The sequence below is a fragment of the Gekko japonicus genome, unplaced genomic scaffold, assembly GCF_001447785.1.
Source record: "Gekko japonicus isolate JY-2015 unplaced genomic scaffold, Gekko_japonicus_V1.1 scaffold804, whole genome shotgun sequence".
NCBI classification, from domain to species: Eukaryota; Metazoa; Chordata; class Lepidosauria; order Squamata; family Gekkonidae; genus Gekko; species Gekko japonicus.
The window spans coordinates 165,159-189,624 of NW_015159735.1; the positions used below are offsets into that span (position 1 = coordinate 165,159).

The following is a 24,466-nucleotide window of genomic DNA, read 5'->3' on the forward strand; positions in this document are numbered from 1 at the left end:
GACTCTCCAAAGCTTATCCCCCCCCCCCCAAAAAAAAACCTTGTTGGTCTCTAATGAGGCGCTACTAGACTCAGCGTTAGAGTCTGCAAACAACAAACCATCTGTACACCCAAACCATCCAGCTATGGTTTGAAAGCAGATGTCAACCCAGGACCTCAAATAGTACTTTCAAGCCGGTTTGCAAACCACAGTTTAGACATTGCACCAAAATCATCACATCACGGTTTGAGATGTCACACTGCCTTTGGGGGTTCCCTGGCCACAGAGGGAGCTGGCAGTTCTTCCCCTGACACTTTTTAAAAGAAAACGATCCTCTAGATGGCTGATCATCCTACTGCTGAAATGCGTTGTTTCAGTCTAGAGTTACCAACCCCAGGATGGGGAATTCCTGGAGATTTAGAGGGTACAGCCTATGAAGGGTGTGGTTTGGAAACAGGAGGGAGCTCAGCAGAGCATAATGCCATCAAGCCCAACTTTCAAAGCAGCTGTTTTCACCAAAGGAAGAAAAGATTGGATTGGGTCAGTATTGGGCATTGGCCCCATCTGTACGCCGCCCTGAGCCCGTTCGCGGGGAGGGCAGGTTATAAATTTAAATAAATAAATAAATACATTTATACCCCGCCCTCACTCAGAGTCTGAGCGGCTTACGATCTCCTTTCCCTTCCCCACAACAGACACCCTGTGAGGTAGGTGGGGCTGAGAGAGCTCTGACAGAAACTGCTCTTGAGAGAGCAGCTCTGAGAGAACTTGTGACTGACCCAAGGTCACACCAGAAGCTGCATGTGGAGGAGTGAGGAATGAAACCCGGGTCTCCCAGATTAGAGTCCGCACTCCTAACCACTACACCAAACTGGCTTTCCAGTTTAAACTGATCTCTGTCACCTAGAAAACATTTGCAATTCCAGGGGATCTCCGGGCTCCATCTGCAGGATGGCAGCCACACTCCATCCATCCAGTTAAAAAAAACCCCTCCCCCTAGGCTTTTATTATGATGCTTTTTTATGGGGTAAAAGGTAAAGGTTCCCTTGCTCGAAAGCCAGTCGAGTCCAACTCTAGGGTTGCGGTGCTCATCTCCGTTTCAAAGCCAAAGAGCCAGCGCTGTCCAAAGACATTTCCGTGGTCATGTGGCCAGCATGACTAGATGCCGACACCACTAATATAGTAGTGGGGGGCAACACTGAGTATTTTGGGTTTGTATCGAAGGAGATAAATCCAGAAGAACAACCCAGTATTTGCTGTGTGCACATCTTGGACCCAAACCAAGGTTTGCCATTATGTCTAAATCATGCCAGAGTTAAATACAGATACAGACAAATGTCTGCACAACAAATCAAGGATCGTTGCAGAGATGAATACTGGGTTAGCCAGCAAAACATACAACATCCATTTCACTTCATGCAGGAGAGTAGGACCATTTTGCAAATGAAGTGGTATGCCATGACCTACAGTAGCCACACTGCAAAAACAAACCTTCACACATTCATCCCAGACACGGCAGTTGGGTTGTTTTTCCTTTTAATTTTCGGGGCTGGCATTGCATGCCTAGAACACTACAGTAATAACAAGTATCAAGATGCATCTGTTTTTATTTGTATCCAAGTTTTAAAAACAAGATTTTTGCAGATGTGGGTAGAGGGGACTAACGTTCCCATGAGGCAATGCAAGAAGGCACATGGGCTAATTTATCAAGATTTGGACTGGTCGGAAGCCATTAATGAACACCACATGCCACTGTTGAAAGACACACAGAGGATCTTAATTAGGAAGTCTCACTGCAAAATGTAATTGCTTTAGTGCTCCTAAGTCTGCTCATACTGTTTTATGGATTTTGCAAGCTGCTCTGAAGGTCAATAAACATTGAAAGAGTGCGGTAAAATAACCTTTTGAATAAAGTCTCTAAGAGTTCATCTGTAGGAGCATTACATGCAGTACCAACTGGAAAAAAAATGCAGTACTGAAGCACGGAGTCTCTCTCACACATCCACTTTTATTAAAACTGGATGGAAGCATCAGGGTAACAGATATGTTTTAAGCACCAATGGTTCACCATCCCAAGTTTAGGAAGTGGAAAGATCCATAAAGTCTTCTCCATGGGAGCCTTCCCCCTCCCAACTAATACTGTCTCTTGGGGTTTACTAAGGGAACCAAAGTAGGAGGAATACAAGAAGTTCTCATTAATTTATGCCCCAAGAGAATGTCAACTGGTGAGTGGTAAGCATGCCATACATGGAATTGGAAAACCTAGACTTAAATCTTATTTGGCAAAAAGTCATCATGTGCCCTTGGGCAAGCTACTGTGGCAGGATTCACAAGTAATGAGCAACAAGAACAAGCCAGGAAATCCTTCAAATTTCAAGCTCCACCGGTCCCTCCTTTTTGTCTAAGTAGACTGGCAGTATGTTGTAATGTTTGAATCAAGCGAAACTAAAAACTGGTTTGTTCTCTCCGACAACCCAAGACTCTAAACTACCGTTTAATTCTGTAAGTTTGCATGCTGGAAGGGACCTGAACAAAACACACGAGCCAAAGGACTTCTTGGTTCGTTCTTCTTGTGATGCCCGTCCTCAGCAAGGCACAAACCCCAACAACTTTAAAGCCAGCAAAGTTCACTCTGAGAACAAAGATGAGGTTTTATCACCAGTGGTTTGGTACTTAACAAGTTGTATAAAAAAGACTTTAACATTGTGCTACAGAATATATTGGGGGGGGGGGGAATCATCTGCGGACGATCCTTCCTAATGTATGTGTTTTAATTTGATTCACGAGTCTGTAACAGTCCATAATTTTACAAACTGGCGAGCTGGAACAGTGATAGGAATTTCATTTCTCTGTACCCAAAACACGTTAATACTTAATGTACAACATTACCACACACATGACAATAATCTAAATACTCTGGGGGGTTTCTTTCCCCTATCACACAAGGGGCTAAAAAAAGTCAAATGTCCAGAAACTGCTAGAAGGTCCCATGGTAAAGTGGTGACTTCAGCAGTCAGACGAAGGGCAGTCAAGTCCTCCAATTCCAGGCCATTCTCCAAAGCCACATCAAGAGCTCCACCCACTGGAGAAACTACATCATCTATGCTTGTACAGAGATGGCCAAAATCATCATCATTTGTCACTTGGAGGCTTCTTCCTAGCTTCCACATCTCGTTTGATGTCTTCAATCTTCTTTGTAAGGTTTGGAATCTATGGGGGGGGGGGGAAGACCCAGAAGAATTGTGTCAGAATTGTTCAGAGTTTTTAAATTCAGTAACTCAGGGGATGATCAAGGAAGACAAGCTTTCACAAATCCAGGAATACAATTAACAACAAGAAGGCAACAGAATAACAAAAGAGATGAAAAGCAAAAGATGCAAAATAAGTGCTTAAAAATGTATTTTGGGGTAGAACATTACAGAACTACTACATTAAAGAAAATGGGAGTTTACAGTACATTTTGTCTTCTATAAAATCATCCCAATGTCCTTAGTACAACTAGTATGCATCCATGCCATCTCTCTTATTCAAAACATTTAAGGTCATTCTCTCCCTCTGTCACCTGGTTAACATGAAAACTATTTTTGAAGCTATGGGAACAAGCCTTAAGTTGGCATGCTCCAATTCCTTTAGTTACTTCCTGTTTAACACACATTTCGTTAGTAACTTCCTGTTTTACATAGGGTTGCCAGGTCATCCCGGGCCACCAGCAGGGAATGGAGGAGTAAGGTTGCCAGATCCAGGTCGGGAAGCTGGCGATTTGGGGATGGAGGCTGGGGAGGACAGAGACCTCAGTGGGGTACATGGCCATAGAGTCTACCCTCCAAACCATCCCTTTTCTCCAGGAGAACTGATCTCTGCAGTCTGCAGATTGGCTGTAATTCCAGGGGATCCCCAGATCCCACCTGGAGGCTGGCATCCCTAGTTTTACCTATGCCCTGGCAAGTTAGGGTCTGTGCTCACTCTCCAAACCAGAACTGTAAATTACGGTTTGAAATCAGTTTGCAATCCTGGTTTGAAGGACAAGCTGTTGTTTTTTTTGCCGTCAAATCACAGCTGACTTATGTTGACCCCATAGGGTTTTCAGGGCAAGAAACATTCGGAGGCGGTTTGCCATTGCCTGGCTCCACGTCATGACCCTGGTATTCCTTGGTGGTCTCCCATCCAAATACTAGCGAAGAACAACCCTGCTTAGCTTCTGAGATCTGACAAGATTGGCCTAGCCTGGGCCATCCAACGTCAGGGCTTGAAGGGCATGTGCAAACCATAATTTGCTTTTGATGTAACAGCAGCAAACTATGGTTTCTAGTTCTGCTAAACAGTAAATAACTAATGAATTGGAGTAAGAGATGGGAGAATGGCAAAGTATGGCTGGCCCGTACAAGTGAACCAACTGTGTATCTGACTGTATCAATTTTACCGAAGCAAGAGTATGCCGGATTCTTCTTATTCAGTTTTTGGCATAAACATCATTAATTGCCATTCCAGCAGTAACTGAAACAAGTTACTTGTTTAGATAATCCAGCAGTATTACAAGGGGTAGAATCTATCATATCTATAACAGTCAGTGTGGTATAGCAGTTACAGAGCTGCATTAGTGAGAGAGGAGGATTCAAATCCCCATTCTTTAACCAAACTCACAGGGTGACTTTAGGCTGGTCTACCTTGCAGGGGTGTTGTTGTAATAAAATAAGGAGAATGTGCACCATCCTAAATTCATTCAATAATGTTAAATACTGCTCTGCAAGAGACTGAAATGTAAAAGAACTCAAATGCAGTAATTATTCTACCAGGAATCTGAAATTATCACTGTACATTGAGAGAATATTTCCAACAACACCTTACCTTTATAAGATGCATCTTCCTCTATTGGTGTCTTGTAACACCAACATTCAACACCCCCATACACACCATACACACACTCCTGGTTGCAATCTCATCTGACTATTTTAGTTGGGCAATAACACAATTCTAGTTTTCTGAGAAGATCTGACCTAATCTGTCTCCCAATAAAGTTTAAACTTCTATTCAAGTCAAACAAATGTCAATATATTCTACCCTTAAGAGAAACTAAAAACTACAAAAATGAACACACATGCCAAATCGACCGACATAAGAATTTTAAAAACCTTATTTTTAGATCCTTCCTTGACTGTTTCAGGATTTGTGCTGAAACTGTCTCAGCTGAGTATAACCAAAAAGACCACAGTTCACCTTCTCCTTCTGTGGACTCTTTTCAAGGCCTTCTCTCAAGTACAGCACATGTTTTTTCCCCAGCCTAGCACCCTGTCTTGGGAGCAGATCTTCCCAGCTTCAAGCAGGAGTCTTTTCCATCATTCCCACCATTAAAGGACATTCCATCCAATGTCTAACAAGGTAAGTTAGTCACTGAACTTGGGACTTTTTCATTCAAAGCACAAGCTCCAAAATTATCTATTCCCCCCCCCCCTCTCTCCACTCCCAGGTTGGTGGAAAGTGCCATCAAGTCCCAGCTGACATAGCAACCCTGTAGGGTTTTGAGGGCAAGAGACTTTCAGAGGTGATCTGCCATTGCCTACCTCTGCAGAGTGATCCTGGACTCCTTTAGTGGTCCCCAATCCAAGTACTAGCCAGGCCCGACCCTGCTTAGCTTCCAAGATCTGACGAGACCAGGCTAGCCTGGTCATCCAGATCAGGGCACACTCCCATTAACAAAAGCAATCACTTTCACTGAACAAGCCTATTTGGTTTTAAGGCAGACCAAGTGAGAAATGACCAGAGCTCCTCCATAACAGATGGGACAATTATGGACAACTACTCTGAAAATGAACCAGGCCCAGAGGCTTGTGACTGACAGGTCGAAGCCCTGCCCATTTCATGACCCCTACCAATCCCCTTTGAATCTGGCTGGAATGTTGTGTGAACCAATCAAAGCCATTCCAAGGCCCTTAGAACCTTGACAGCCAATAGGAAGGGAGAGTTGAAGCAAAGAATAGCTAAATTGCTAGTTTTCCCTCAGATCAGGTTTCACAGCTGGTGAGGTAGGCTAGGGAATTCTGTCTCAGGAGACGGTGTTTGTTTCACAGTCTGACTCCTGGGAAGCAGGCTGGGGTTCAATAAACTAAGGCCTAGGGCTGTCAACCTCCAGGTGGGGTTTGGAGATAGCCCGGAATTGCAATTGATCTCTGGACTACAGAGGTCCGTTCGCCTGAAAATGGCTGCTTTGTATTGTGTATTGTAATACTGTAAATGTATTTTACTGAAATACTCACAGTGAGTTTTACTCACTGAAAACTCTCCCCCAGGCTCCAGGATTTTCCTCAACCAGAGTTGGCAACCCTGCTAAGGTCCAGTCACTCACTATTTCTTCTCAGAGCGCTGTTATTTGCTCACTACCCTTACAATATGTTGTGTTGCTAATAACGGATTCTTATGTCTTGTGCCCAGCAGAAGCTGAGAGCTACATTTGAAAACGTTTTCAAGCTGTGGTGTTCTGTAACCCTTTCAAGGGGAGTAAATAAAGTAAATTAAGTATGAGCCCCATGTTGTCTTTGGGGATCAAACATGAATGACAGGTCTGAAAATAAGTGTTCTACAGAGTTTCTAACACAGCTTTAGGCTGTGACCACAAACACAAACCCACTGTTGTCACATAAGGTTGTAGTGTACTTACATCATAGTTCTGGGCCAGATACATCCCAACTACATTGCCAAGCGCAAAGCCAACCTAAAGAAGAAACAAGACAAGGAGGATTATACTTTTCTCCGGAATGTGCTTGAGAAAATAGAACTTTATTTTTCCAGTTGTTGGAACTTTTTTAAAACGCTGCTTTTTACCAGCTTCAAAACAAAACCTGCTTTTCATTAAAGTATTTGTCATTTTCTGAGCCAACATTTCTGCCAAACGGTTTCCACTTTTTAGAATGCTTGCTCCCACGTGAGCCATAAACGACTAATTCCTTCAAGTCAATAGCTATGCAAAAACAGAGGAAGCGTGCCATTTTGAACACTCTGTCCTGTTCGAGCACACATAAAGATGAAAGTGCAGCCACTATGCTGGTACAAAGAAAACATCCAAAAACGAGTGTCGTAAGATATTTTTTAGGACCGACCAAAATAAAACAATACAGCATGCAAATTTTTGCATTCTCTGGAACTCTTCATTGTGCTGAGTGTTCAAAAATCCCATAAAAGTGGGGGCGGGAGAGGAGATGTTTCAAGAACTGATATTAAGACCTCCTGTCTGCATTCTGTTCCGAACAACATATTTGAATAGTTGCAACTTTAGCCTTCGAGGATGAAATATGGGAAATGGCAGCCTTCAGACAAAAATCTGAAAAACAGAAGCTGATCCAATGTCTCTCTGGCACCGAAAGGAACGCATGGGTCCCTTGAAAGGCTGGAGGAAAACAAAGCCATTATTCTATTTACAAAACTGGAGCAGCTTCAAAATGAGCTAAACCAAGCAGCAGCAGCAACCTCTTCTACTCAGCAGCTTCACTGCTGCTAGACCCTGCTCTGCTGTTTGAGCACAAGGTGTCCACAGTGAACAAAAATGAATTTGGCCCATAAGCTTCCCCCCCCATTAGAGACTACTGACCTGGCCATGCTGATCCACGCAACAGTAACTTTGAGGCTTGACAACTGTCATACGCTCTACATGGGGCTGCCCTTAGAGCCAATTTTAAAACCGCAACTGGGGCAAAATGGAGCAGCCAATCTTTTACCAGCAAGGGGCTGTACATATTCTAATATACCTATTTTATGATCTTTGCATTGGCTGTTTTTGCACTGGTTTCCAAATCTTGTTCAAGGTGCTGGTACTTACCTGCAAAGCCCTTCGTGACCTGGGGACCTTGTAACTGAAAGGCCACAACTCATAAGCTAATTGAAGCTACCCCACACATGAACACACATTAAGCTGCTGCATACTGAACCAGAAAACTGGTCCATCAAAGTCAGTATTGTCTACTCAGACTGGCAGCAACTCTCCAAGGTCTCAGGCAGAGGTCTTTCACATCACCTACTGCCTGGTCCTTTTAATGGAAGGTGCTGGGGGTTGAACTGGAATCTTCTTCACACAAAGCAGATGCTCATCCACTGAGTCACAGCCCCTCCCCAAATATGTGCCTGATCTGGGACATTCTGTGAACAGAGAACGGTAGAGACAACTGCAAAGCGTTGAGAGGAAGGAGTGGGTGTCACACAGCACAACACCTGGAAACCCCCATCACCTGGAAGCCAGGAGAAGCCAGGAAGGGGGTCTTCCAAACTGCCCAGCAGACAGGGCAGAGTAGCAATATAGGCAATCCTGCCTTATACAACGAACCAAGCAAGGTGGATTCAATGCCCCTCTTCCCCAGTGGGGAATCATATGATATCAGGATGGCAGCTGAACACTCAGCAAAAAACCGCATCCTTTCCCCCACAAAAATTCTGTCTCCATTCAGCAGGTCATAATAAATATTTTAAAATGGTTACATGGTTAGCAGACAGCAAGTGCAATCATTAAAACCTTACACTGTTAAAACGGAACACAGGCTATAGCAAATAAAATGCAAGTCTGTGGTCAGGCAGGCAAAAAGGGAATATGAGGAGCATATAGCAAAAAACGTAAAAACCAACAATAAAACTTTCTTCAAATACATTAGAAGCAGGAAACCAGCCAGGGAGGCAGTAGGGCCCTTGGATGACCAAGGGGTAAAAGGAGTACTGAAGGATGATAGGGAAATGGCTGAGAAGCTAAATGCATTTTTTGCCTCTGTCTTCACTGTGGAAGATGAGAAGTGCTTGCCCACTCCAGAACCGCTGAGTTCGGAAGGGGTGTTGAAAGACCTGAGTCAGATTGAGGTGATGAGAGAGGCTCCTAAGTAAGCTCAAAAATCATGGGATAAAAGGACAAGTCCTTTTATGGATCAAAAACTGGCTAATTAATAGAAAACAGAGTGTGAGTATAAATGGGCAGTTCTCTCAGTAGAGGGGGGGTAAGCAGTGGGGTACCGCAGGGATCAGTACTTCGTCCACTGCTTTTTAACTTGTTCATTAATGATTTGGAGTTGGGAGTAAGCAGTGAAGTGGCTAAATTTGCGGATGATACAAAGTTGTTCAGGGTGGTGAAAACCAGTGAGGATTGTGAGGCACTCCAAAGGGATCTGTCAAAGATGGGCGAGTGGGCGTCAACATGGCAAATGGGGTTCAATGTGGCCAAGTGCAAGGTGATGCACATTGGAGCCAAAAATCCTAAATATAAATACACGTTGATGGGGTCTGAACTGGCAGAGACAGATCAAGAGAGAGATCTTGGAGTTGTAGTAGATAACTCACTGAAAATGTCGAGACAGTGTGTGACTGCAATAAAGAAGGCAAATGCTATGCTGGGGATTATTAGGAAGGGTATTGAAAACAGATCAGCCAATATCATAATGCCCCTATATAAATCAATGGTGCAACCTCATTTGGAATACTGTGTGCAGTTCTGGTCACCACACCTTAAAAAGTATATTATAGCTTTGGAAAAAGTGCAGAAAAGGTCAACTCAAATGATAAAAGGGTTGGAACACTTTCCCTATGAGGAAAGGTTAAGGCGCTTAGGGCTCTTTAGCTTGGAGAAACGACGACTGAGGGGTGACATGATTGAGGTTTATAAGATTATGCATGGGAAAGAGCAGGTAGAGAAAGAGGTACTTTTCTCTCTTTCTCACAATACAAGAACTCGTGGGCACTCCATGAAATTGCTGAGCGGTCGGGTTAGAACAGATAAAAGGAAGTACTTCTTCACCCAAAGAGTGATTACCACTTGGAATTCACTGCCACAGGAAGTGGTGGCGGCTACAGGCATGGACGGCTTCAAAAGGGAATTAGATAAGCATATGGAGCAGAGGTCCATCAGTGGCTATTAGCCACAATGTATAGATAGGGACTCTGGGGCAAGTGATGCTCTGTCATCTTGGTGCTGGGGGGGGGTCAACAGTGGGAGGGCTTCTAATGTCCTGGCCCCACTGGTGGACCTCCTGATGGCACTGGTATTTCTGGCCACTGTGTGATACAGAGTGTTGGACTGGATGGGCCTTTGGCCTGATCCAACATTGGCGTCTCTTATGTTCTTAAGATCACAACTTGTTCTCATGAAGATGTTTGGGGGTTGAAGCAAAAGAACATGAGCAAATGTATACGCTTCCAAACAGATGCACTTGATTCTTCCAATCAATACCCATCTAGAAAGAAGGCACAACACTGAATAATAGATACAGCTTGTGCAGCTCTCACAGCCACAAACACACGTTCCAGTTGGAAAACACTGTCTAAAAGGTTTTCGGGGGAAATTAAAACTGGTTGCTCGTTTTTCCACATGGATAGATGACCTGTCAGAATAATGACATGACATTTAATTCCTCCACTCATCCCACCCAATTACTGGCAACATTTTAAAACATGTTTTTTGTTTGTTTGTGTAAGGGTTACATTTTACTGAACAAGCTAATGAAACCTCCCGCCCCCCCCAATTAGGCGGAGGGGAGAGATAATGCATGCTACACTAAGATAAGGAGGATTTAAGCTTCATTCCGATGCTGAAAGTCAGAGACTGGGCATGCAAGGAGTGGGTAGTTCTTTCACTGCACCATCCCACTGACTGCTGAAAATCTGCCTCTTTAAAAAAATACACTAAATCTATGTTACTATAGATATTTGTTTATTCCATTCATACTCTGCTCCTACTCCAAGGAGTTCCGTGTGGCTCCCAGGGAGACCCCCATCTGGGGATTGCTCAGCATTAACAACTGAACTAATTCCTCTCAGTTCACTCTGAGCTGTGAAACCCAACATACTGCCCAATCTGAACACATGAAACTGCTCTGCACTGAGGCCACTGGCTTGCCAACATCAGTATTATCTACTCTGACTGCCAGCTGCTCAGGTCGATGCTTTTCACATCACCTTTTACCTGATCCTTTCAACTTGAAATGCCACGGGTTGAACATGCAACCTTCTACATCCAAAGCACATGCTCTACTATTGAGTCATAGCTCCTCCCTCTAATGCACGCTTACTTGAAAATGTCCACGTAACTCAAAGCGACTTACTGCAAAGCACAGCTAGTTTAACCCCTTATTTAAAGATCAGTATGTCTGCACTAGCAAAAGCCCAAGGCTAGATCCATGTTGGACTCATCCCAAAGCACATCTAGCTTCCATGTTTCTTGGTGTCCCATGCTCTTAATCAATACCTGGTTACTGCACATGGATGTGATGAAGCTGTGAGTATAGCTTGCATTGCTCTAGAAGTGATGTTTCTCATGGGCTCTGCTAAATTGCATCATGTCCACCAAAAGCAGAGCCAAATCTAAAAGGGAAACATTACTCGTGTTCGGCCTTCCTTATCAATCATTCCAAGCAGAGAGAGCACCGGTGCAACGTATGCTCTTGAAATCGAAACTACCCAGCAGGGAGTGATGTGGGTTTTCCGGGAAAATATGAACTGGAAAACATTCCAATGTCGTATGTAGAGCACGATTTGAACCAGCATGCTAATTTTGACTGCTATCAGTCAATAAAGTTTAAGGAGTAGCTTTTTTACAGAAAAAAGCACTTGGAATTGTGTCCAAGAACAAATGGTTAGCTGGTGCAGATCCTTCAGCACTTGCAGTGATACACTCCGTTTCCCACCCATGACCATAGCTTGGCTGCCATATTTTGGACAAGCAGAAGTTTCCAAACAGTTTTCAGTGGGAAGCTTATTATGGTCCTTGCCACCACGGCAGGGAAAAAAGCGCCCAAAGCGCGGCTTTTAAAAGCCGCACCGAATTAGATACGCCGCAGCGGGATCCCACGGATTCCCTGAGCCGTGGCACCGTTGCTCCCCGGCACGATCAGATGCTGGGGAGAAAACGACGGTGGGAAGGGGAGGCTGGCGAACTGCGCATGCTCACACATGCGCAGTTCGGCCAGGAGCCGGGGATGCGCCGGTGCAAGAACGCGCCGGCGATAGCACGGCCAAGCTTGAGGCGCTCTTCTCCGAAGAGCGGGGTTTTGGGCGGGAGGGACGGATCGGGGACGGACAGGCAACGATTCCCAGATGTTGCCGGGGGATCGCGCCCGTTTGCTCCGCCCCCGAACCTCCCTCTCTCGGCCCAAATCCACTCGTGTAACCGGGGCCTATGTTTATTATAGATAAAGATTGAAGAGAGGGGGAACGACTTACTACTATTGGGTTTGATTTGTGAGGAGCCACAGAAATGCTGTTTTATGGATTCTGTCATCGTTTTTTTTTTTTTTTGTAAAGATTTTATTAGCTCCCCTAAAAAGGGGAGGTATTTCGCTTAAAAGAAAAAAAAAGGGAAAGGTAGACAGCGGGAGAAAGAGAAAGCTGAGTGATATATAAACTGGTAAATTAAACTGTTAGTAATGTCCAATTAATCTTCTTGGGCTTCTTCTGTGTGTTGTCAAACTTCTTTTCTCAGTTCAGTCACATATAATTCTCTGTTAATATGTTAGTAATGTTCCCTTGAATTTCTGTTAATGTTCCCTTGAGTTCCCTTGAGTTTCTGTTAACAAAAAAATCTTCCTTTCATGCCTTGGAGGTCCCCAACTTTGAGAATGGTATTAATTTCATTTCGCTTTTATTTCCGCTCCCAAACTCTCTATTGGGTCCTCCTCGAAACTGGACGTATATAAGCGCTTGCCAGGCACTCCTCGCTGTCACAGTTCAAACTTTTCCATTTTACAAAACTCCCATCGGATTCACAACCATAAACAGTCCAAAACACTAAACAGCCGGCTCTCACACACAAGCAAACGCCCAGACGGAAGTCCCTCCCTTCTCTCCGCTCGTTTTTGCCCAGCTCCGACATCTTTTCTTTTTTGTTTACTTTTAGAAAGTTCTTAAATTGTGCTCCAGAGAGACAAAACTTTCTCTCGCTTTATTTCAAATACATCAAGGGAAAACATCACTGTTCGCTCAGTCCATTCCCCCCCTCCTTTTCTTTTTCGCTTATGCAGTTAGAGGGTTAACCTCCTCGCCTTTTTCGCTGGGTGGGGGGGCAGCGGTTTTAGATCTTTTTCTTTGCATTTTGACAACTCACAGTTAGGCCGATCTTTTCTTTTTCAACTTTTTCGGATGATCGCTTTATCACTCGGTGACGTCTGGTGGCTCCGCTAAACCCCGTAAAACGGGATCGCTCACGCAGCAAGGTCCAAAGGGGCAGGGCATGGCGGGCGCCTCGTCTCCAACCTCTCGGCTGAGAGCGAGACTCCCCCCTCGAGCGCCCTAAAGCGCCCCGGATCCGAGCTCCTCACATCCTGAGGGGCTCGTTCGGGTCTCCGCTCGCGCGGATTCCCTCCTCCACCGCGGGCGGGCGAGACGCCCCTCGGGAGCGACCCAAGGATGCGTCCGCCTTTCGCGGGAGCCAGACCGGAAGCCGATTCTGTCATCGTTTTTGACAAGAGAGATATCTAGAATTTGCTGGATTCGGGCGCACATCAACGTGCATTCATGAACATGGTATACCAAACGTTTGTTGCTGTATTCTTTGATCAGAAATAGTTCTTGCGCTCAGACATGGCCAGGAGCCATTTTGCTTAAATGACAACTACGGAATGTCTGCTTCCATCTCCCTATTCCCCCCCCCCCAATGCAAACATTTTAGATCAACTTGGTGTTAACCCACACACCACAAAATCCCACTCTTAGGATCTAGCTTCATGCCAAAGAAAACCTTTAATCCTGACCAAGCCTGCTTCACTGGTTTCTGCATAGCATATCGCTCTCCATCACCACCTATGCTTTTAGTCTTTTGTTGATTCTGTCCTGAAAGTTCTGTGGTTCCAGGACAGCCTTCCTATCAAACCTGTGTTGAGACACGGCTTTTGAGACCACAGTGTCTTCATTCTTCTGGGTGCATCTGGGGAAAGAGGAACAGCATCTACAACCTTCAGCAGCAAGTAATAAGGATAAACTCCAGCTCATCCCTGAAAGAGCAAAGCTGGATTCTTTGCTGCACACCAAATAAGCATAATACGCAAACCGGCATTATTCCACAGACTAGTGGTTGGAAAAATTGACTAATGTTTACAGCGAGTGTAAGCTAAGCCACAAATGAGCAGGGGGGGAACTTGGCCTTCTCTACAGCTGGACACACACATGCCCATCCCTTGCCTTGCCAAAGCAACACACCCGCCTAGCCTTCAGTCTGTATCTCCCCCCCACCATGTCCCCTTCTGTGCCACATACCTCCATTCTCCTTCATTAATTTCTGAAGGAGCCTGCCAGTGGTTTTGTGGTTACCCACATTTTGGCCACGAAGCCTGTTTTGCTGGTTTTTGGATAAAAGGAAAAGAGACAAAGCATTCTGACTGCTAACAAGACAGCGCTCTCTGAGAAACTGTGTGCAACTGCTACAGTTCCATTCCCGAGATGAGAATCCAGATCTATTACCCATATCTGGGGGATAAAGGAGGCCCATCAATAGGGGAACAGCTAGCAACTTTGCCTCCTGTTGTTCCTCAGAGGTGGGGGACACATGAGTTCCTCTCGGTTCAACCGCCTAGCCAGTGTACGCTGTTTGAATTTTTACACACTCAAAATGGACTGATGGTTTATTTATACTCCTGAGGTTAGGCAGTCTTCAGACAGTGATTTTATTACCTCAGCATTCATGTGGAGGAACAGTTTGTATGAAATCAACAGGCTGTGAACATCACCACAGCTACCACCTCAGGGAGAACTCTTTCAAACAAGTGTTTTCTCTGAGGTGGGACACTTTCAAGCTATTTTTATCAGACAATGATTTGGAAAGCTCCCGGTGTATGGATTTTATACTGTCTCAAGAACAGAATGAACAAGCTGGTCAACTGAATGGTTGATTTACAACCTATTATTGAAGTAAGAGAGCCAAGGTGCAGATCGCAGATCATCTTTTCCAATTAATTATGGTGCCCTTTATAACCCAAGGCAGGAATAATGCCAAGTCTAGCAACAACGGAGAACTCCTTCTGCTGGACAAAAATGTTTGTTTTGAACCACTGTTGTTACGTTTCTATTATTTATATCATTTCTAGTTTAATGGGCTGATCTGCTATTGGCTGATCCTGGTGTTTTGGGATCACAGAAGAGCTCTCCAATCAATCGTTCACATTTGCCCTTAACACTGTTCAAAGTACTAACGCTCCATCACAATTTTACAGTTATTTGTTTTAAAATACGCAACACTAGTAGAAAAAAAGGAATGCAGAATCTGCGTCATACTATCCTGGCTTGCGGAAAATGCTCCCACGAGATTATGCTTTCATGTTCCAACCAGAGGTCGATTCGGGGGGGATCGCGGGGGATCGCAGTCCCCCCGGGTGAGGTACAGGGGGCGGGGCACATGACGAAGCCCCGCCCCTTCTTCCGGCCACCCCCTGCTTCCAGCCTCATTCTGTTGCAGAAGGAGGAAGAAGCAGGAGGGTAAGTTGGCATCCTCCCCCTCTGCCTGGCCGAGGCCCCTCCACGTGGCCTCCGCAAGGACTCCCAGCCCCATCCAGGAGCTTCCCCGAGGTAGCTGTGTTAGTCTGTTGCTGCAAAATAGTTCAAGAGTTCAAATAGCACCTTTAAGACTAACCTTTAAGACTAAGACTAACTGAGTGGTGGGTGTGGCCTTATGACACACTTCCAGTGATGTCAGGGGGTGTGGCATATGCTAATGAATTCCCCTAGCTCTTTTTCTACGAAACGACCGCTGGTTCCAACACATGAATAGTGCTTACTGCACAAGTCAGTTCAACAGCAGCAAGCTTTTCCATGCCTCTGGGAAAAGTCTGTGTGATCCCAACACTCTTATGCTATCTACACTACAAACATGACACCTGTCATGGTGAGCATCCAACAGGCTGCATATAATCCTAGACTTTTTCTGCCCTGATACCTCCAGAAACTCTTACCCCACACTAGACTTCCAATAAGGTGATGCTGGAAATCACAGTATTTCCAAAGGCACCACATCGAGATGCAAAACTGAGGTGAGGATGATTCTGCCCAGTTTCCAGCCTTCACCATAGCTCTCTTAGCCATATGGCTTTTTCACAGTGTGGGACCACCAGTTTCAGCCTCTCAGACCTCTCAAGGGTTGCTGGTGGAAGGGGAAAGATCAGCAAGTGTCTTCTGCTGGCACTCCCATGGATCTAATCCAAACGGTCTGTGATAGCTGTGAAATGCTTCAAGTACCTGACATCCTCTACATCTGAATTCATACACTTTGTAACAGGAGGGGGGGAAAGCTGTTGGTGCATTTAGCAACCAGAAAGAAAAGACAAGTGAGAATTTACAGGGCTTCGGACAGTTCCCCTAATTTCATGCACAGTCTTTAAAAAAAGAAGTGCACAGCTACTGCCGCCTTTTGAAATATGAAAACAAAAACACGTTTAGAAGATTATCCCTTTATCTCCCTGCAGCAGCCTTAGCCACAGAGACGTTGAGCCAGCCTCTTCATCTACCTAACAAGAAAGACAAGACAGCATATAGAAAGCTTTTCTCCCCCACCCCCATTCTCCCAGTTTTAAAACATTCATCAGAAAGTCTTAATTAGAAGTGATTTCTATCGTAGATTTGCTACTTGAGAGTTGCCGGAAACTTCAGAGCCTGGAAGCGCTGAAGACGGCACCCTCTGTGGAAGGGTCTTACATGGTTGCCTCAGAAGAATTAAGAGGACTCTTGAAGGACTGATCCTAAGGAAAGGCCAACATATTTTTTTTTTTTAAAAAAAACCTCTCTCATTTTGTTTTTGGACTGCAACAAGTATAAAACAACTGATACCAGCAAACACTGGCTCTCAACATAGAGTAAGAATCCAACCTATGAACCTGTATATACAAAGGCAAAATAACAAATTAGGAGTATGGCAAGAGTCTGATTGGTTTTACAACGCTGACAGCAGACAAATTAATGGAGTACAGTGTTCCCTCTAAGCTGAGTTGGTGTGAGCGAGCTCAGTTTTTTAGCCTCCAGCTCACAGATTTTTGCCTTAGCTCAGGAAGGATGGCCTCAAAGCAAACTAATTTATGCAGCAACCTAATGGCTCGCTCACAACTTTAATGCCCATAGCTCACAAAGTAGGATTTTTGCTCACAAGACTCCACAGCTTAGAGGGAACATTGGTAGACCCATGGCTGTTTGGCAGAATGGCTAAATGGAACCTCCTGTCCAGAGGGTGCATGCCTGTGAATACCAGCTACTGGAGGGGCAATGGGGGGGGGGGTAAACAGAGGCCTTTTTCTCCTTGCCCCACTTGTAAGCCTTTTGGGAACATCTGGTTGGTAACTGGCAGAGGCAAGATTTAAACTGGGAGTCTCCTATGATGTAGCACATTCGCTTAGTGCACTATTGATTCTTTATAACACCAGACTGTTGACAACATGAACCACTGGTCTAATCCAGCGTGATGACTCTTATGTTTATGGTGGTGGTGCCTATGTCAAGGCAGAAAGGCCCATGTAACAATGATCCATATCTTTCTGTTCTGCCACTTAAGAGTCAGATTTCCACTCTACCAAGAAGTTCATTGAGTGACCTTGGGCCAGTCTCACACTGCCTCAGCCCAACCTAACACACATTGCTTGCGAGGACAAAATGGGAGTGGAGGTAGGAGGGAACCACTTCCACCATAATGAGCTTCTCAGTCTCATAAATATAATCTACTTATTTAGAAAATTCCAAAGGCACCACTGAAAAGGCTCACTTCTGGTTGCCACCGGCCTTGCCTGGGCAGGCAGGGCTTGCGAGGATGCTCTTGACTGGCAGGCTGGACAATACAGGAGGAAGTACCCAGCCACAAGAGGTTTATAACCAGCACTCTAAATTGTGCCTGGAAACAGATGGGCAGCCAGTGCAGATCTCTTTCAGCATACAGGTCATATGAACCCCATACCCTCCCCCTGACAGTAACCTGGTTGCTGCATTTTGGACTACCTGAAGTTTCTGGACCATTCTGAAAGGTGCGTTACAGTGATCTAACCTGGATATTTATAAATAAGACAAGTACTACATTTCCATACTGCCTCTTAAGACTACATGAATACATGGAGCTGCCTTATACTGAATCAGACCCTTGGTCCATCAAAGTCAGTATTGTCCACTCAACCGGCAATGGCTCTCCAGGGTCTCAGGCAGAGGTCACATCACCAACTACCTGATCCTTTGAACTGGAGATGTCAAGGATGGAATCTGGGACCTTCTGCATGCCAAGCAGATGCTCTGCTGCTAAGCCACAGCCCCTCACCAAGAAGTACAGACATTCTCTCCAAGACCCATGTGTAAACAATCCCCAAGACCTTTAGCCCTTTTCAGTGGCTCACTGAGACAAAGTTAGAAGGAGAGGAGTACATGGACAATGAAAAGCTGAACTTTGGGTGGAAACCCAGTTTTTTTAACCTTACTTTCCTGGGTGGGGGGAAGCTTAACAAAAGCAACTCAGACATATCACAGACACTTATCAACCTGGCTGAAAAATATCACCCCAGCAAACAACTATGTGGGTGAACATTCAGAGGGATTAAAAAAAAATGTTAAAAGGCCTGCAGGCAAAGGAAGACTTCAGAGGTTTAAAACAAATTGCACAAGCACTCCCTGTGTCACAAGGAATCCCAAGTGGATCAAAGTTCAAGCAACATCAAGGAGAGATTAGCCAACAAATTAGCTGTCACATTGGTCCCAGATAATGAGAAATACAAAATGCATGAGATTGTGCCCTGTGCAGAACCAAGCAGTATCTGCACTTATGGCGCACTTTCTCCCTGGAGGTCTGGGCCTACTCTTGACGCTTAACCGCCAGGTCAAAGCATTTTTATGTGGCCCAAGATTCCAACTGAGCTGAGGTGGGCGTTTTAGCATTTTCCTGTGGACTTTACAGTGTTCTGGAAAAGAGAAATATAACTCCTCTAAATAAATAAGTAAACATGCAACCAGAAGCAACTCTATTAGCTACTGAGAATCCCTTCCTTGGGCATATGACTTGGAGGGGAGAGAAACAGATGGAGTATAGCCAGGTCCCTGCTATTAAACCAAGTCTGCAGAACAAAAGAAGAAGCAGCAGGAAAAAACCCCAGCACTTAGAATCATAGATTTGGAAGGGGCTACATAGGCCATCTAGACCAACCCTCTGCTCAATGCGGGATCAGCCCACAGCATCTCTAGCAAGTGTTTGTCCAGCTGCTGCTTCAAGACTGCCAGTGAGCGGAAGCTCACCACCTCCCTAGGAACTACTCTTATTTGTTCAGTTAGGTCCCAAGAAATGCCATGCTGGCATCCGGGAATTGGAAATATCTATTTCTCATACTACTAAGGTAAAGGTTCCCTTGCTCGAAAGCCAGTCGAATCCAACTCTAGGGTTGCGGTGCTCATCTCCGTTTCAAAGCCGAAGAGCCAGCGCTGTCCGAAGACGTTTCCGTGGTCATGTGGTCGGCATGACTAAACACCAAGGCGCACGGAACGCTGTAAGTAAGACACACACACACACACACACACAAATACAATTATGAAACTGGCTCCTAAAATTATAAATCTGAAATATTGTTCCAATTCTGATCAAATTAGTTTCAAACAGGGTCCCCACAGAGCAGTTTCTGTGGCAAAAATGCTACAGCATGGAAGCCTGAAGCCCCTCCCTTCTCCGTGCCTCATCGGCAGTGGAATGTTGAAAGTGAGAGTTTATTAAAGGAAAGTCCCCCACTAGATTGTGTATGCATGAGTAGGATTGAGAACCTGTGTCCTGATGCATGGACTCCATATCATATATTTTGGCCCTTATCCTCTTTCCCAGAATGATAGCATGGCTGTTAAAGGATAAGGAGAACATTTATGGGTTCCCAAGGTATGCAGATACTCCCTACCAATTTGTTTAATATTCACAACAACCTGTAATTATTGGGGAGGGAGAAGCCAATTACATTGATTTCTATTCAGCAATCTTAACTGCTTTGGATTCTTCATAAAGCAGCTTTGAAACTAAAGAAACCAACAAACAAATGCATACAGGGAGGGCAAAAAAAACCCCCCAACTTAAAGGCAGAAGGAGAAAGCACATACTTTACGTTCTGCATTGCCGGTTGTTGTTGTTTTTAAATAGTTTTAGGAAATAAAACAGGCTATGTTTTCTTTACCCTGGTCTAAATGGCCAAGCCTAGCCTAATCTCATTGGATCTCGGAAGCTGAGCAGTGTCAAGCCCTGGTTAGCACTTGGATTGGGATCACCAAGGAAGTCCAAGGCTGCTGCACAAATGCAGCCAATGGCAAAGCACCTCTGAACATTTCTTGCCCCAAAAATCCAACGAGGTCATCAAACGTTGGCTGTGACTTGACAGCACTTTCCACCACCATGTCTTCTTTATACTGGGGGGGGGACTGTTTTTCTTACAGAAGGTGGAAACCGGGTATATGAAATTGGGATCATAGAACAAACCACTGCCCTTTAAAAAAAAACAAACCTGAAACATGACAGCTACTCTGGGTACACAGCACCCATAAATAAGAGAGAGGAAAGTCCGCGGCCCCAAGGGCACCCGGATACAACTGCTACAAAAGACAGGTGACGGGCAAGAGGGTATTCTAGGGATGCCAGGTCCTCACTGGCCCCTGGAAGGACATGGGGGGGGTAGGGTTGCCAGATCCTGGTTGGGAAATGCCTCGATTTTGGGGGAAAGGAGCCTGGAGAGGCCAGGGACCTCAGTAGGAAAATGCCATACAGCCCCACCCTCCAAAGCAACCATTTTCTCTGTAGTCTGGAGATGAGTTGGAATGCCAGGGGATCCCCAGGGCACACCTGGAGGCCGGCATTCTTAGGGTATTCATTTCTAAACATGATACCAATTCAAAGTAGCCAAAAGGTTGCAAACCCAGCGTGTACAGGTGGGTTAAAACTAGCCAGCAGCAGCTTTCCAAAAAGGACAGGGCAGTGGGCCGCTTATTAAACCCCAAAGGGCTGTACTACTCACTTTGCAAGCCCTCTTGCTTGTTCGGTCTTTAGCAAAAGAGAAAATGGGCGGGGACGACTGGGGCTTGGAGGGAGAGATACTTTTATCTTTTCAGGCTTAGTTCCCCCCCATCATTAACTGGCGAGGGGAGAAATTCTCCCGAAAGCCCAGTGACCATTTCACCCCCTCCGCACACTCCACACAGTGCAAGCTTACACCAAAGTAAGCCCACTGAACTCCGGGGGGCTTCCTGCATTAGCAAGAGTGCTTAGGACTGCAGCCACAGCTCTGGAGAAGAGAGGAGACGAGAGGAGAGGAGCAGCCAGGGCGAAAAAGGCTCAGCCCCCGGTTTCCCGGTCCCGGCAACGTGCTCCCCAATCGCCAACACTCACCAAAAACTGAAACATGGTGACGGCCGCCTCTGCCTTGTCTTCCAGCTAGACTCACACGAAACCCAGAGCCCCTTCCCTTCCGGGTCCCCGCCTCCCAAGCGTTCCGCTGACTGGCTCGCTGGCGTGACCGACGTCGCCATAGCCCTATCCCTGCTTCCTCGGGGCCTCTCCGCAACAAAACCCGGGCATCCCCATTTCCTCCCTCCCCCGTCGTAGGCGGGGAGTCGTCCCGAGCGAAGCTCGCTGCGTGATTCCTTTGGAAAAAACTGGAGCTGTAAGGAGGCTGCTTTTCCCCACGGACGGTTTAATGTGGGATATCGCCCAGCCCCGGATGCTAAAGGCGATCCGACCGAAACGCAACGAAACGGCGCGGGACGTACTGAACTCCGCCTTTGCAATCTGTGGGACTTCCGCAATGCAAAGCGTGTGCGTGTTTATACAAAAGGAAGCTATTAATTTATTCATTGGCGTTTACTACTTTTTCCTGGTACTACTACTACTAATAATAATAATAATAATAACAACAACAACAACTATACATAGCATTGTAGCCGAAAAGTGCCCTTAAATGTATAACTGTTCTTATGACCTTTATGTATATTTTTATTGTTATATTTGTTTTATTGTTTTAATCCTACCAATAAAATGTTAATGAGAAAAAAAAATGTGGCTGGATCGTTAACCATTATTATTGCTGAAGAAGTACCTGAGGTGCAGGCGCTCGAAAGTTTATACCCAGAATGAAAATTTGTTGGTCTTAAAAAAGCGCTACTGAACTCAAACTTTGTTCTATTATGATTGCTATTGCTGTTACAATATTGTTTCCACAATTCCATTAGGTAAGTTTGGAACTCAACTGGCTACATTTCGGTCTGGGGAAAAGTCGGATCTAAATGGATCCTCATGAATTCATATGATTTTTACACTGAAACGAAATAAAACCACCATCATATTGTAGGTCATGTATTAGCCTACAAGGGTCACCACAGATTTGTGGCACTACAACGGTGCAAAAATATGATTCCAAAGCACGGATCCTCATGAATTCATATGATTTTTACACTGAAATGAAATGAAACCAACATCATACTGTAGACCATGTCTTAGACTATAGGCAGCACTCCAAAAATCATGCCCCCCATGAATTCATGGCACCACAAAACTGCAAAAACCTGCTTCCAAAGGACGGATCCTCAGGGTTTTTCAGTTGAGTCACCTGAAACAAACCATCAAATCACATAACATGGCCACGGCCACGGCTTCGTGGTCAATCCATTCTGCAAAAACATGATTCTGAAGCACGGATCCTCATGGATGTTTGGGTTTTTTGTGTTGGGACACTCCCAAACATACCATTAAATCCCATATCATTGTTGGGGATGGGTATTGATTGGGAAATTTTGGGAATTCATCATCAATATTCTATCATGAGAAGTATTAGAGCCTGCTTTTAGAAGCTAGAAAGTAGAACACACTCTGTTAAGCTTACACAGCAGAATGCAAGATGTACAGCAGAATGCAGGAGGCAGTATGCCGTCCATCAGAAGGTAGACATCTATAGGAACATATTTGTTGATAAGGATAGTGTTAAATACCAGACTCAAGGCAGCAGGTGAACAGTGATAACAGCTTTATTAATGAAGTCAGAAGAAATCAGAATGAGACAAAAACATACAGCAACAAGCTCTCTTTTAAACAGTCCGGGCTTAGGTAGCCACGCCTATAGGTCAGTTAACAACCAATCAGTATTTACACATAAGGTCCAATCAGAGTGCTTCCCTCCAGAGTGTTGTGCAGCTCTGATTGGTCTGTTCACAATCCTGTTCCAGACTCAAGCTTAATGTTAGATCGTGCTAACAAAGGATCAGAGAGTGATTTCCAGCAAAAGTGATTCAGCTTTATTGAAGTAACGAACAAGCACTTAAACGCATTCATAACCAGAACAAGAAACAACTGGGAGCTAGGCTCCTTTTAAACATTCCCGGGCTAACATAGCCACACCTATTTACAATAATCAACCAATGGGGTTGTAGGGATAAAGTCCAATGAGCTTGCTTCCCTCGCAGGGACCAGTGGTAGTTCTGATTGGTCGCTGTTACAGAGCGACCAATAGGAGTTCCGTTCAGAGGAGCCTTTGCTCGGCTCAAGCTTAACATGGAATGTCAATGGAGTGATTCACGTAACACGTTCAATACATTACACTTAACATAGGTTTCTACACAACAATTCCTCCCCCCGAAGACGGAACAACTTGGGAGCACACATAGTCTTTAAGATAGGCAGGAGGTTGCCTGCTCCGTTGTGAACGTCTTAATGTTACCTCTGGGAAGTTGCTGAGATGTTCCCTATCTGTAGGGCTATTGAGGGTATCTGGTGTGACAACCGTTTGATACCTTTTCTCAGACCGGTTACTGGGTTTCATAGGAATACTGGGTGGTTATTTATTTATTTATTTATTTATGCTTTCGGCTTGTATCCCGCTCGAACCTTGAGGGGTCTCTGAGCAGCTTACACAATTATTTGTTCCCTAACTAAGGCCACAATCATGGGGGGGGGGGTGACTTCCTACCAGAACCTGGCAGCGAGGCCTCTTGCTGATGTCTGGACTTCTACGGCGGCCTCAGACGTTGGCGCTCTCCTTCCGTGTCCCGGGGCAGATCTTCTCCTCTTGGGAGTTGTCCGAGCTTGGAAGCTCTACCCGTTCGTCCAGAACGGGTACGTCTGCCACCGTAGTATTGGGCTCAGGGTCTACCTCAGCCCACCGTTTCCTTAGCTGGTTGACGTGCCTTTTAAACACTTGACCGTCAGCTAAGCTTACAGAGTAAGTTCGGGAACCCAGTATCTTGGTTACTTTGGCTGGCAACCACCGATGCCCCCCCTCATAGTTACGCGCATAAACATACTCCCCCTCCTCAAAACCCCTGGTCCGGTCGGTGGACTCACTCTGTGGGGGTTTGGACGTCGTTAGGTCCGGGTGCATGCGGTCGTGGAGCATTGTTAAATGCCGACCTATTAGCATTTCTGCTGGGCTCTGCCCTGTCACTGAGTGCGGAGTGGCGTGCTGGTGCAGGAGGAACGACGCCACCTTTTGGCTCCAATTGCCCTGCACCAGACGGCTCAGAGTTTCCTTCGTGGTCCGCGCCATTCTTTTGGCCTGACCGTTAGTAGCCGGGTGGAATG

At 45.4% G+C, this 24,466-nt stretch overlaps 1 protein-coding gene across 1 annotated transcript; it reads right to left on the reverse strand.

Moving 5' to 3' along the window:
* Nucleotides 1–1,506: 1,506 nt before the first annotated feature.
* On the reverse strand, nt 1,507–21,419 carry LOC107125860 (chromosome unknown open reading frame, human C7orf73). Its single transcript, XM_015429326.1, has 3 exons — nt 21,287–21,419; nt 6,632–6,685; nt 1,507–3,189 (listed from the first exon to the last, which is right to left on the reverse strand). The coding sequence occupies exons 1-3, from the start codon at nt 21,299–21,301 to the stop codon at nt 3,112–3,114; spliced, it is 147 nt and encodes a 48-aa protein (XP_015284812.1). The 5' UTR covers nt 21,302–21,419; the 3' UTR covers nt 1,507–3,111.
* Nucleotides 21,420–24,466: the final 3,047 nt, after the last annotated feature.